At 46.2% G+C, this 13,186-nt stretch overlaps 1 protein-coding gene across 1 annotated transcript in view; it reads left to right on the forward strand.

Annotated features, from left to right (window-relative positions):
- Positions 1 to 289: 289 nt before the first annotated feature.
- LOC112271676 overlaps positions 290 to 13,186 on the forward strand; it is a 30,360-nt gene continuing 17,463 nt past the window's right edge. Inside the window, exon 1 of the mRNA XM_024461421.1 lies at positions 290 to 1,332. Within this exon, the coding sequence (XP_024317189.1) occupies positions 290 to 1,332 (1,043 nt within the window). The remainder of the gene's footprint in view (positions 1,333 to 13,186) is intronic.

Here is a 13,186-nt window from a genome sequence, read left to right on the forward strand (position 1 = left end):
TTTCTTGTGCTTGGATGCCTGAACTAAGTCATTTGCTTGTTGATCTTACTTGATTGGTGATTGTTGTACTTTAATTGCCTGTTGTTGGGTTAAGCTTCTTTTAGAACCCATCTGTCTACCTTCTCATCTATGCTATCCTAAACAGATGCCTCCAAGACGTACCCCCAGCAACAACAGATCACACACCACCAGCAACAGTGACAACCATGAGGAAGGGAACAACAGTTCAGTTGATGTGCAGACTCTGCTGGCAGCCCAGACTCAATTTTTCTAGTTGATAACCCAGCAGATGACCAACCACCAGAATATTGACCAGAATAACCAACACCCCAACCCACCACCTCAAGTTGATATGCTTACAAGATTTCTGAAGTTGCACCCACCTACTTTCACCACCTCCGCTAAACCCATGGTAGCAGATGACTGGCTGCGTTCAGTGAACAAGAACTTAGTGACTGTGGGCTGCACAGACGCTGAGAAAGTGAGGTTTGCAGCACACTTGTTGGAGGGACCAGCCGCATATTGGTGGGAGAACTACCTGATCACCAACCCGATTGAAGACGTCACTTGGGAGATGTTCCAGGATGCTTTTCGCACCGCCCATATCTCCGCGGGAGTGCTAAGCCTGAGGAAGAAGGAGTTCCACAAACTGAATCAAGGAACCCGCACCGTGATGGAATATATTGAGGAGTTCAACAAGCTGTCTCGCTATGCACCTGATGAAGTCAATACCGATGCCAAGCGCCGTGAGAAGTTTTTCGATGGACTGAACGACGTGCTTTCCTTTCAGCTGGTAGTTTCTTACACCCCCACCTATCAGTCCCTAGTAGACAAGGGCTTTATCTTGGAAGACAAGATAAACCAGATTGAGAGCCGCAAGAGAAGACATCGCCATGGAAGCTTTAACACTGGACCACACCAGAAGCCACGCACCTCTTATGAGGGTAGTGGTAGTTCATCTAGGATCAAACATGGAAGCCACCACCACCACCACATCCATGGAGGGAATGGACACCGACACCGGCACGAGAGCAATGACTGTGGCAGAGGTAACAACAACGAGCAGAACCAGAATGACGACTTCACCCAGTTTAACTTGAGTCAAGTAGAATGCTTTAAGTGCCACAAGATGGGGCACTACTCGAATGATTGCCCGGAGAGGTTCGAGGGAAATGGAGTCAAGCACACCCCGTTCCTGGAGGGTCATGTGAACCAAATCAGTATGGAAGAAATCACAGAGCCGGGCATTGTGATTGGAATGTTCCGCGTGAATTCTTTCCAGGCACTCGTACTCTTTGACACGGGTGCATCACATTCGTTCATATCAAGGATGTTCGTGAATGAGAACAAGATACCTACAAACACCCTAAGAAACCCTTTGAGAGTGAGTTCACCTGGAGGACAAATGGTAGCGACTCAGGGATGCCGCCAGTTACCCCTAGTAATTGGGAAACACAATTTTCCCTCCGACTTTATTGTGTTGTATTCCCGAGGTCTGGACATAATTCTGGGAATGGATTGGATGACCTTATATGAAGGACTGGTAGACTGCGCCAAGAGAATAATTACACTCACGACACCTGAGAAGAAGCGAATCCGCTTCAAATCTACAATGGAACTTAAGAGACCTAAGGTAAATTCTCTTAAGGGGGTTAGCATGGAGGATGTAGCCATAGTGAGGGAATACCCGGATGTTTTCCCCGAGGAGTTACCAGGCATGCCACCAGACCGAGACATGGAGTTTCTCATTGAACTGATGCCTGGAAGTGGACCCATAGACAAGAGACCATATAAGATGGCTGTGGATGAATTGAAGGAATTGAAAAAGCAGCTAGCTGAACAGTTAGCGAAAGGTTTCATCCGCCCTAGTTCATCACCCTGGGGAGCACCTGTCCTGTTTGTAGAAAAGAAGGACAGGTGCCAACGGATGTGCATTGACTATCGTTCACTAAACGAGGTGATGATAAAGAATAAGTATCCCTTGCCCATAATCAATGATCTGTTCGATCAATTGAAGGGAGCTCAAGTGTTCTCAAAGATCGATCTGCGATCAGGGTATTTTCAGTTGAAGATCCGAGAGATGGATATACCCAAGACGGCATTCACCACTAGGTATGGACTATATGAATATACCGTGATGCCATTTGGATTGACCAATGCACCTGCATACTTCATGAACATGATGAACAAGGTGTTCATGGAATTCTTGGACAAGTTTGTCGTAGTATTCATCGATGACATACTAATCTATTCCAAGAGCAAGGAAGAGCATGAGCAGCATCTGCGCATGATTTTGGAGAGGTTGAGGGCACACCAACTGTACGCCAAATTCAGCAAGTGTGAATTTTGGTTGTCAGAAGTCAGTTTCCTTGGACACATAGTGTTAGGAGCTGGAGTAGCCGTTGACCCAGCTAAGGTAGAAGCAGTTACAGAATGGGAGGCACCGAAGAACGTCGGAGAAGTCCGTAGTTTCCTTGGACTTGCTGGTTACTACCGGAGGTTCATTGAGAATTTCTCTAAAATAGAGAAAACCATGACTGAGCTCTTGAAGAAGGAAAAGAAGTTTGCCTGGAACGAGTTATGTGAAGAGAGCTTCCAGGAATTGAAGAAAAGACTAGTGTCTGCACCCATCCTCGTTTTACCTGACCTACAAGAGGATTTTCAAGTTTACTGTGACGCCTCACGTCAAGGTTTGGGAGGAGTGTTGATGCAAGGAGGAAGAGTTGTAGCGTACGCTTCGCGGTAGCTGAAGAGCCACGAAGGCAATTACCCCACTCATGATCTGGAATTAGCATCAGTAATGCATGCCTTGAAAACTTGGAGACACTATCTGATGGGTAAACACTGTGAACTGTTTACTGATCACAAGAGTTTGAAGTACATATTCACTCAGAAGGAGCTGAACCTGAGGTAGAGAAGATGGTTGGAACTGATAAAAGATTATGACCTGAATTTACAATATCATCCAGGCAAGGCTAATGTAGTAGCCGATGCTTTGAGCCGCAAGGGCTATTTGAATGGACTGACAGCAGGAGAATTACCGCCAGCATTGTGCGAACAGTTCAAAGACCTCAGACTGGAGATAGTACCGGAAGGATATCTAGCTACCCTGGAAGTGCAACCCACACTGCTAGATAAGATTAGAGAAGCATAGAAGGATGACTCAGAAATAAAGGAAATAAAAGAGAATATGCTTATCGGAAAGGCCAAAGATTTTCGTAAGGACGACCAGGGTACCATTATGTTCGGAAAACGCATTTGTGTACCGCAGGATCTGGAAATCAGGAAGCTGATTTTACAAGAGGCCCACGACTCACTGTACTCAATCCACCCTGGGAACACGAAGATGTACATGGACCTAAAGGAAACATTTTGGTGGCCCGGATTAAAGCGAGACATCGCAGAGTTCATTGCCTTGTGCGATGTGTGCAGCAGAGTTAAGGCAGAGCACCAGAAGCCAGCAGGATTGCTAAGACCACTGCCAATACCAGAATGGAAATGGGATAAAGTTGGCATGGATTTTATCACCGGTTTGCCAAGGACCAGATCAGAATATGATTCCATTTGGGTAGTAGTCGACCGATTGACAAAGGTTGCCCACTTCATACCGGTAAAGACCACTTACACCAGCGCACAGTTAGCGAAACGCTACATATCTAGAATAGTGTGTTTACACGGAGTACCCAAGGAAATAGTTTCAGACAGAGGTACTCAATTTACCTCAAGATTTTGGGGACAACTACATGAGTCTTTAGGGACGAGACTAGAGTAAGCACAGCTTTTCATCCACAGACTGATGGATAGACCGAGAGAGTAAATCAGATCCTTGAGGATATGTTGAGAGCATGCGCTCTAGATTATGGATCTAGTTGGGATGACAATCTGCCGTATGCAGAATTTTCATACAACAACAGTTTCCAAGCTAGCATAGGAATGTCACCGTTTGAAGCTTTGTATGGAAGGAAGTGCACAACACCATTGTTATGGGATGGTGTAGGAGACCGTAGCCTATTCGGCCCGGATATGATAAAGGACGCCAAAGAAAAGGTTAGACTTATCCGAGACCGGCTGAAAGTAGCTCAGTCAAGGCAGAAAAGCTATGCAGATTCCAAACGTAGGGAGGTTACCTACGAGGCTGAAGATAGAGCGTATCTCAGAGTTTCACCGATACGCGGTGTCAAGAGATTTGGAATCAAAGGAAAGCTAGCACCTCGTTTCATTGGACCTTTCAAGATCCTGTCACGCCAAGGAGAGGTAGCCTACAAATTGGATTTATCGGAAGCACTGTCGAATGTCCACAATGTCTTCCATGTGTCGCGACTGAAGAAGTGTCACCCAGAGATGGCCGACACACCACTGAGGGATACAATATTGCTAGAAGAAGTCCAGCTGCAGAGTGACCTCACCTATGAGGAGAAATGAAGCGATCCCCCCCTTCACCAAGGGTTCGATCTCTGTGCTTACTGTGCTAGTCCCTGGATCGACTCACTAGCACACACAGTTTCATGATGAAATATACAGAAACAAAGGTCAAAGTACTTTATTACATCGCATCATCCAGAATTTAATAGTACTTACAACCTCGCATGACCTCTGGGGCCATCATAAAACAAATACTGTTTCAACATCATAAAACAATATTTCAAAATACTGCAGCGGAAAAGGGTAGAACATAAGGGCCACACTACTCCAAGGTGAGAGCATGTTGGAATGTAAGCACATGACCTATGACAAAACGACGAACCTCACTCATCGTCGGATCCACCTGCATTGTTAATTGCAGCCACTACGTGGTCAATACATTTGAATGTATTGGCAAGCTCACTAGAGTTATAAAGGTTCTACCAAGTACATGCATAGTTTGGCTAGGTGGGGTTTGGCTATTTTGCATAAAAGCATCATTATTCAAATCCTATCATTTTTAGACAAATAGTTTTGAATTCTATTGGACACGGGGTAGAAACACCCATGCTCCTATTAACCTAGGCACATTGAGTAGAAACATCAATGCTCCTACCCAGTTCAAACCATTCATTTTATTAGGAAATTTGAATGAGTGAGACTTTCCTTACAGCTTCAATATCTAGTTGCTCATAATCGTCCGTAACCGGGGACACGGCTAAGTACTTAGTTTGACACTCTCGAGAGGTGGTACACTTTACCCACAAGAAATCGATGTGTTAATCCCTTGCTGTCCTCCAGATGGAGTAGCAACGGCATCGATTACAGGAATTTTCAGAACATATTTCCCCAAAACACCTGAGGGACGCGTTCCAACCTACACTGCTACATACCGATGTCACCTCGGATCCAGGTTCATATTTCTTACATCCATCCTGGCAGAGCCCATAATACCATGTGGTTGTACTGGAAGCTACTAAACAGGAAACTAGTCCAGTCTCTGGTTATCCCGGGTGGCATCCCACATTGTGACGCAGGCGCTCCCCGAATCGCACGAGGAGGCGACCATGGACGCTCCCGAATCACACGGAGAGACGACTCAGCGGGCCCCATAGAAATGGACCTAACGTCACGACATCCGAAAGCTCAAAGCAGCCCACCCAGGACGGTTCATTGAATTACTTGTTTTGCCATACACTTGGAAAACTATATTTGTAATTCAATAGTATCACATTGTAATAATACCACCCTCGTATATTATCATAGCATAGCATTTTACTACTACGATGGCAATTGGTGGTGAAGTCATGGCAAACGTATCCTATACTAGTAGGATAGATCATAGCTAGCATAGATACAATAATAATCCTGACAATGCAACTAATAAAATCTAGTGCATAATAAAATAATAGGGTAGATGATCAAAGTGAACTTGCCTTGATAGTAGTTGGAGTTCAAACACCCTTCACAGTCACACAGTTCGCTCTCCGAGAAAACTATACAATCAGGCAAACATACACATACATAAACACACCACACAAGCAAAAGAATATGTATGTCATGATGCAATGCAAAACATGTGACATGAGTTTGGTTTATTTTATTTGGGTGATCTGCTGATCCAATGTCTTGAGAATTAAACACATGTAATTAGGGTTTTTAAGCAAAAGCAAAATCTAGGATTTAAAACCTAAAATGAGGTTTTATTTGCATCTGCAAAACAATTTAATTCAAAATATTTATTTCTCTGCCCCATTGGACAGAGGACATCAAAACAAAATTTTGGGCACTGGTTTCATTCAAAAAGGACTTCTAAATAAGTAGTTATGATTTAAATGGCATAAAACCCTAATCTGTAATTTGAATGTGATTCAAATATTCAAATTTGAATTTGGACAGTGCCAAAAGATTCTACATTTCCGAAGGATTCCAAAAAGGTGTGGATCACTAAATTTGGCCAAACAGATTTAAAGTTGTGATCATTTGAAGTTACAGGGGCCTATCTGCAAAAGTGCCTTTTATTAATTCCGGGGAATTAAAATTACATTTTTATTTTATGAAACCGGGTGACATGTGGCAGCTTCTGATAGGCGCGTACCGGTTCACTTAAGGGAATTAACCCGATCTAATCCGAGCCGTTGATCAAAGATCGGACGGACGGGGGCTCTCGGGCTTACATAGGGTTCCGGCGACCTTCTCCGGCGACGGCGCGGCACGGGCGGCGGTGGCGCGGGGTGCTCTGGCGACGCGGGTGACGCGGGGATGGCCGGGGTCGGCGCAGCGCGGCACGGCGGAGACGGGGACGGGGTCGGTGCGGCTTCGGGAGGCCGGAGGGCTTGCCTAGGACGGCGGAGACGCGACGGCGCGGGCGGCGGACTCCGGCGAGGCTTCGAGTGGCGGTCGGCGGGCGCTGCAGTGGACCAAAAACGTCGGCACGCGCGTCAGAAGAAGCGCGAGAGAGAGGGAAACAGGGAGAGGGCGGCCGCTTCGAAGGTGTCTCACCGCGACGTCGTCGGAGAGAGGAAAAACGGCGGCGGACGGAGCTTCAACGGCGAGAAATCGGGGCGGCCTGGCGGCGTTCGAGCGGGGGCGAGCAGGGGGAAAAGAACGGCGGGGGCGAGGGCTTTATAGGGACGCGCTCGGGGCTGCGAGAACGGGACGGAGTGAGGGGATTGCGGCGGAGACGGCGCGCGGTGGCGAAAATGGCAAGCATGCGGGGATCGCGGCGCCTTCCATCGGGGAAGAAGGCCCTGACAGGCGGGCCCCGCCGGTCAGCGGCCCGGGCACGCGCGCGGGCAGACCGGGCGGGTCCGGCGCGGTCGGACGCGGTCGGTCCGGGCCGGTTCGGTCCAGTTTTCTTCTTTTCTTTTTCTGTTTTTCTCAAATCTTTGATATCTTTTGATTTTGAACTCCAAAATGGTCCAAATAAAATCCAGAAAATTTGTAAAATCATGTTCTATCAAGATACAACTTTTGGGAGTAGTTTTCCCTCAAAATAAAATATACAAAAATAAATTTGCCCTATAAATGCCTTTAGGGCTATATATTTATTGAATAAAAATTACTTTTTCCAACTCCAAATAATTAACCAAAAATTATGGGATAGCTTATATATGCATTAAACCCTTTTTATACATCAACCTTATTGGTTTGAAAATCCAAAGGTTACAGGGGTGTAATCAAAATCTCTTAAAGCCTTTTGTGATTCAAAATTTGAATTCAAACATGCAATTGTGGCATGATGCTCATGGATGCAATGCACATGTAAAAGTTTGAAATTTTGGGATGTTACAAGAAACCAATCAGAATCTTGGATACAGCTGAGCGACAAACCCGATCCAGGACCATCAGGTTTTGCAAAGTTCAGTGGGACCACCATACAGAAGAAGAAGCCACTTGGGAACGCGAAGATGATCTTCGAGAAGACCACCCACAGCTCTTTGCTAGCCACGCCGAATCTCGAGGACGAGATTCATCTTGAGAGGGTTAGGTTTGAAACATCCCAAAAATTTCAAACTTTTACACATGCATTGCATCCATGAGCATCATGCCACAATTGCATATTTGAATTCAAATTTGAATCTCAAAAAGGCTTTAAAAGATTTTATTTTAATTTAGACCCTAGGGTTTCACCCATTTGAGCTTTGGATCTTCAAACCAATAGGGGTTTATTTATAAAAGGGGTTTATTGCATATATAAGCTATCACATAAATTTTGGATAATTATTTGTAGTTGAAAAACTATTTTATTTAAATAGTTATATAGCCCTAGAGGCATTTATAGGGCAAATGTATTTTTGTGTATTCTCTTTTGAAGGGAAACTACTCTCAAAAGTTGTATCACGAAACAACATGTTTTTACAAATTTTCTGGAATTTATTTGGACCAATTTCGAGTTCAAAATCTAAAGATACCAAAGAAATAAGAAAAATAGAAAAGAAAAAAGGCTAAAAGAAAAAAAATAGGGGAAATGGACCGGCCCGGCCGTTTTGGGCCGAACCGGCCCAATCCCGCGCGCGCGCCCGCGCCCGAGGCGGGCTCGCTGCAGCCCAGCCCGCTCACCCGCAAGCCGCAGCCCCGCCCAGCGCGCCACGCGGAGTCACCGATAGGTGGGCCCCACCTGTCGGGTCGTCTCCTACCTTGGGCAAGCGCCCGCGGATCGCGCCGCTCATCCCGCCCGTGTCCGCCTCCGCCATCACCAGATTCCCGTCAATTCCGCGATCCCCACAGCCGCCCGAGCACGCCCCTATAAAGCCTGGCTTTCCCTCTCTCTTTACCCCCTCTTTCCTCTCCTCCGTGCGGACCTAGTGACGCGACCCATTTTGATTTTGGTTGACCGAAGCAACCGCGCCGTCGCCCGTGCTCGCTGTCGCCGCCGGCCGCCGCCCGACCCCGTCCTTGGCGCCGCCCCGAGCTCCCTTGACCGCGCCGTCCGCCCTGACCCGAGTTGCTGCCCCCACGGGACGCGCCTCGCCGAGCCACCGCCTCCCCTACTTCCCGAGCCGCCTGAGGACCAGCACTGCCGCCGCTCCACCGCAGCCGTCGCGTGCTCCTCCGACTCCGGCAGCCCGCGCCGCCGGTAAGCCCCTCCCCTGCTCTCCACTGTGGGATCTAGATCCGACGGCCCAAAAAGAAACCCTAGATCGAACCGGTACGCACCAATCAGGGAGCGACACGTGGCACCAATTATAAATTGAAAATGTAATTTTAATCCCCCGGATTAATCAAATGGCAGTTTGTAGAAAAGCCCCTGTAACTTCAAGTTGTTTGGTCCTAGAATTTTTTGGGTGTTTTTTAGGGTATTATCCACTCCAAATTGAAAAATACTAAAAATCTCAAATGATTGTTTGGTACGAAGGGTTTAGAGGGGATCGATTATCCCTAGTTTCCCCCTACAAAACACTCCATTTTTGTACTAAATCAAAACACTTCTCATGGTAGTGTTTTTTTTTTTATAAAACACTAGTGTTTTGGGTTTTTGAGAGTTTTGGCTGAACGCCCAAAACCCTCAAATACCAAACACAAGTGACTGAAAAAATACACTGACATCAAACAAGGCCTAAAGAGTAGTAGGGAATTTTTTTTTACATAAAAGGGGGTGCTAGTACCCCTGAGCCGGCCCATCTAATTATATTGTAATTTGCTCAGTTTTCAGTTTACCATGGGGGGAAACCTAATTTCAGTAAAATCTGATTGCCATGAACATCATCTCAGATGTACTCAACAAGAGCCACCGCGAGAAGTAGCCAATAGATAAAGTGAAATATACACAAACTCTGTCAACCAACAATGCATTAAGAAAAACTTCTTGAACGGAACTCTTGGATCTACGTAAGATGAATTTCCTGAGCACACAATATATATTCAGCACATAAACCCTATAAAACATTGCACAGAGTTGCCGTTGGATCTGCATAAGATTCAAAATATGTACAAGGTTGGAACTGCCGTTGGAAAAATTCCTTCTGCTCGAACTGCTATTAGATCCAAAGGGAGGTGGGAAGAAAAGAAGAAAGATCATGAACAGGGGCTTTCGTCGGAATTTTTTTCGGCCCCGACAAATACCCTGGTTTTGGACCTCAAAATGGGCTTCCAATCAGGCCTGGGAAACTTCACAAATTAACTCTGTTCCAAGGACAACCATTGTTTTTTTTTGACGAAATTAGCACAACGTGCTTTTTCATTGCCAAAGAGGTTGAGATCAACAGTCCAGCTAAATAGAAATCAAAGGCACATCATCACTTGAAGATAAAAGGGCACCTAGCCCTAGATGTTCTGCTTCCCTCCACAATCTGGCGTCATCATGTATAATGTCAATAACTGCCGTCGCCGAACGCTGATATGCTTTGAAAATTCTGTCGTTCCTAGTTTTCCAAATGTTCGAGAGGGTTAAAAGGAAGAAGGCCGTAGCCCCCTTAACCTTTGACGGCAATGGCACCAATTCTGGCACACCACCAAGCCTTGATCGAATAAGGTGCATGCCATGTGTTGGGATCCAAGCAGGTGATATGGAACCTCCTTCCAACGCCCATCCAAATCTGACGTGCGAAACCGCACTCGATGCAAAGATGGAAGGCAGTCTCAGGCACATTAGGGCAATGAGGGCACCATTTATCATTGACAACACATTGATTCGTTCGCAAAATTTGCATTTGTAACAAGTTCTTCATCAAGTAGAATCCACACACTTTTTTGGCCATGCTGCACTCCAACAACACGTGTCTCAATGAATTCACATCAGCTCGTTGCCTCGCTGTCATTTTTCTCTGTGTCCTTAATATTCCCATCCGTGATGCTCTAGCCAACCGCCATGGAAAGTTATGAACCTTAGAGGGAACTTTAACTTGCCACAATTTCTTCCAATTGTTCCTTACATCTACAATATTAGATGTTGGAGATATGCCCCAGAGGCAATCATGTGATGATGTTATTTCCTATGTATTCATGAGTTATTGTTATTGTCCTTGAACATCATCACTGATATGTATCAATAAATACGTGATTTGTTTGTGAGACTATGTATTCTATAATGTTGTTCTAATGGTCCCTGGTCATTGAGGTTATGCGGACACATAACCTAGACTAGCAATGTGAATCAGTATGATGACTATATTTCACAAGTCATAGGGCAAGGTGTTGCCGACTGGTAGCATGGACTCGACAATGAGATTGTTGAGTCGGACAGACCCGCACTGAGACACAACGAGATGATTGTCATTTGTTAGTCTCAAGTACGATGTATATGCCAGTCCTAGACCTGAGGTCATCGCATGAGCTTGGGATGTGCATCGGCCTACTTAGGGGTTGCCAAACGCTACTCCGTAACTGGGTGGTTATAAAGGTAGCTTTCGGGTTTGCTGAGAAGCATGCTGCGAGTCATGGTTGATCAAGATGGGATTTGCCCCTCCTATTCGGAGAGATATCTCTGGGCCCTCTCGAGTGACCAGATTCGGAAAGCATGGCCATGCGACTTGGGTTAAGTGTTAACCCGTTCGGGAATCTGTATGACAGGAACGAGAAGAGAGTCGAGCTATCCACAAGGATGACAAGCACTCGCCTTGAGCTCGACACACATATCGTGAGGCAAAAGGAATGTTGCATATGACACATTGTATGGTTCGTCAATATACCTTGTGGTCACTCGGGAGTTGGCACGTGCATCTAGGCGCCGCTACCAACTATCGACTTGAGTCGGTGCTAGTGGACGAGTAAGGTGTTACTTGGGCCCGCAGTCCGAGCTCGTAGTCATGTCCGACCGACCGCAAACCTGAAGGGTCACACGCTTAAGGGGTGGGGACCGAGTTGGATCGGATCCAACTCGTATCGGGCTTAGACTCCTAATGGGACTCAAGTGTTGAGCCCACTAGGGACGTCTATATAAGTGGAGGAGACCAACCCGGCTAGGGTTACACCAGTCCAGACGCGAGTTATACTCGGCCGTCACACCTCCACACCCAAAACCTTGTGATCGGATCTAGCAGTCCGCCGAACGGAGTTCCTCCCTGTATGTGTGGATACCTCGGAGGCGCTGCACCTGCGGCGCTTGGACGAACTGCTCGTGAGATCGGCGAGGAGGAGCAGGCCGAACGACTACTTGGCATCGACACGCATTATCGACTCTACTTCCGCTACGGGTCTGCGCGTCTAGTGGTAATCTCGTGATCCATTATCTACAGCATTGATTCGGACGGAATCGGTAGAATTTTTATTTTGTGCTAGCGTAGCCTACCGCGTTCCCCAACATTAGAACCTTCGGCTCGACCTTCTAGCCAATTATCTCAAATACATTTTATTTTGACAAGCATACGATGCGCCAAACCAACTTTGAACACACTCATCTTCTAGTTATGCCAAGCCTAGAAATCGTCGTGTGTCATCAAGCTAATGAGGAATTTGATTATATATAAAGGGTAGTATGTACATCCTTCATCTCAATGATTTGTGCCAAACCAACAAATGGTTAAAATAATACAAGTGATGTGGCTAAAAGATGATACAACATTACGAATTGAGTCTTTTGGATATATTCTTGAATCTCCATCCAATCTAGGCTTTGATGGATACAATCCAGGTGGCATTTTGGATATTGCACAATCGTTCTGTGTTTCATGTGTTGTGACCAAAGAGAATAGGGAACTAAATCTTGAGCGGCACCCCGTGCAACCAATGATCGCGTCAGAAATACACCTTACCATCCCCAACTGAATGATGGTGCTCGCCTTGAGGTGCGCCAAGGAGGTAGATGAAGGCTTCCAATGCGGCACCCTCTGTTCTCAAGATGGCCATAGAGAGGGTGTGGACGAGCAAATATCGTCCAGATTCATGCCTATATCTAGCTCCCTGTCGATCCATTGGCCGCTTGGGAAAGTATCCATGGTGCGCAATCCTTATCCATATCCATACTGTCGGATGCTAGAGTATCCGTTGAGACGCATGGAGCTATTACAACAGTAGCAACAAAAATGGCCTCACAGGACAACAATAGCAACAAGAAAATAAAAGGCAACACGGCAACAGCTACATAAATAACAAAAGTTAAGCTAAACAACATTGGGAGGAACAATTAGGGTTTCGGGAAAAAGAAGTTAGGGTTGCATTTTGGGCATAGAAGTTAGGGTTGCGACCATTCTATGACTGCCATCCACTATCTAGGCCCACATGTCAACATATTATTTACTTACTTAATTAATTGGATATCCATAGAGCAACCGTGTCCATACATTGTCGTACCAGTGGCCCACGGAGTCCCACTGATACGGGACGCGTGGGTCGCCAGTGACAAAGC

This window comes from Brachypodium distachyon, chromosome 3 (genome assembly GCF_000005505.3).
Source record: "Brachypodium distachyon strain Bd21 chromosome 3, Brachypodium_distachyon_v3.0, whole genome shotgun sequence".
Classification (NCBI taxonomy): domain Eukaryota; kingdom Viridiplantae; phylum Streptophyta; class Magnoliopsida; order Poales; family Poaceae; genus Brachypodium; species Brachypodium distachyon.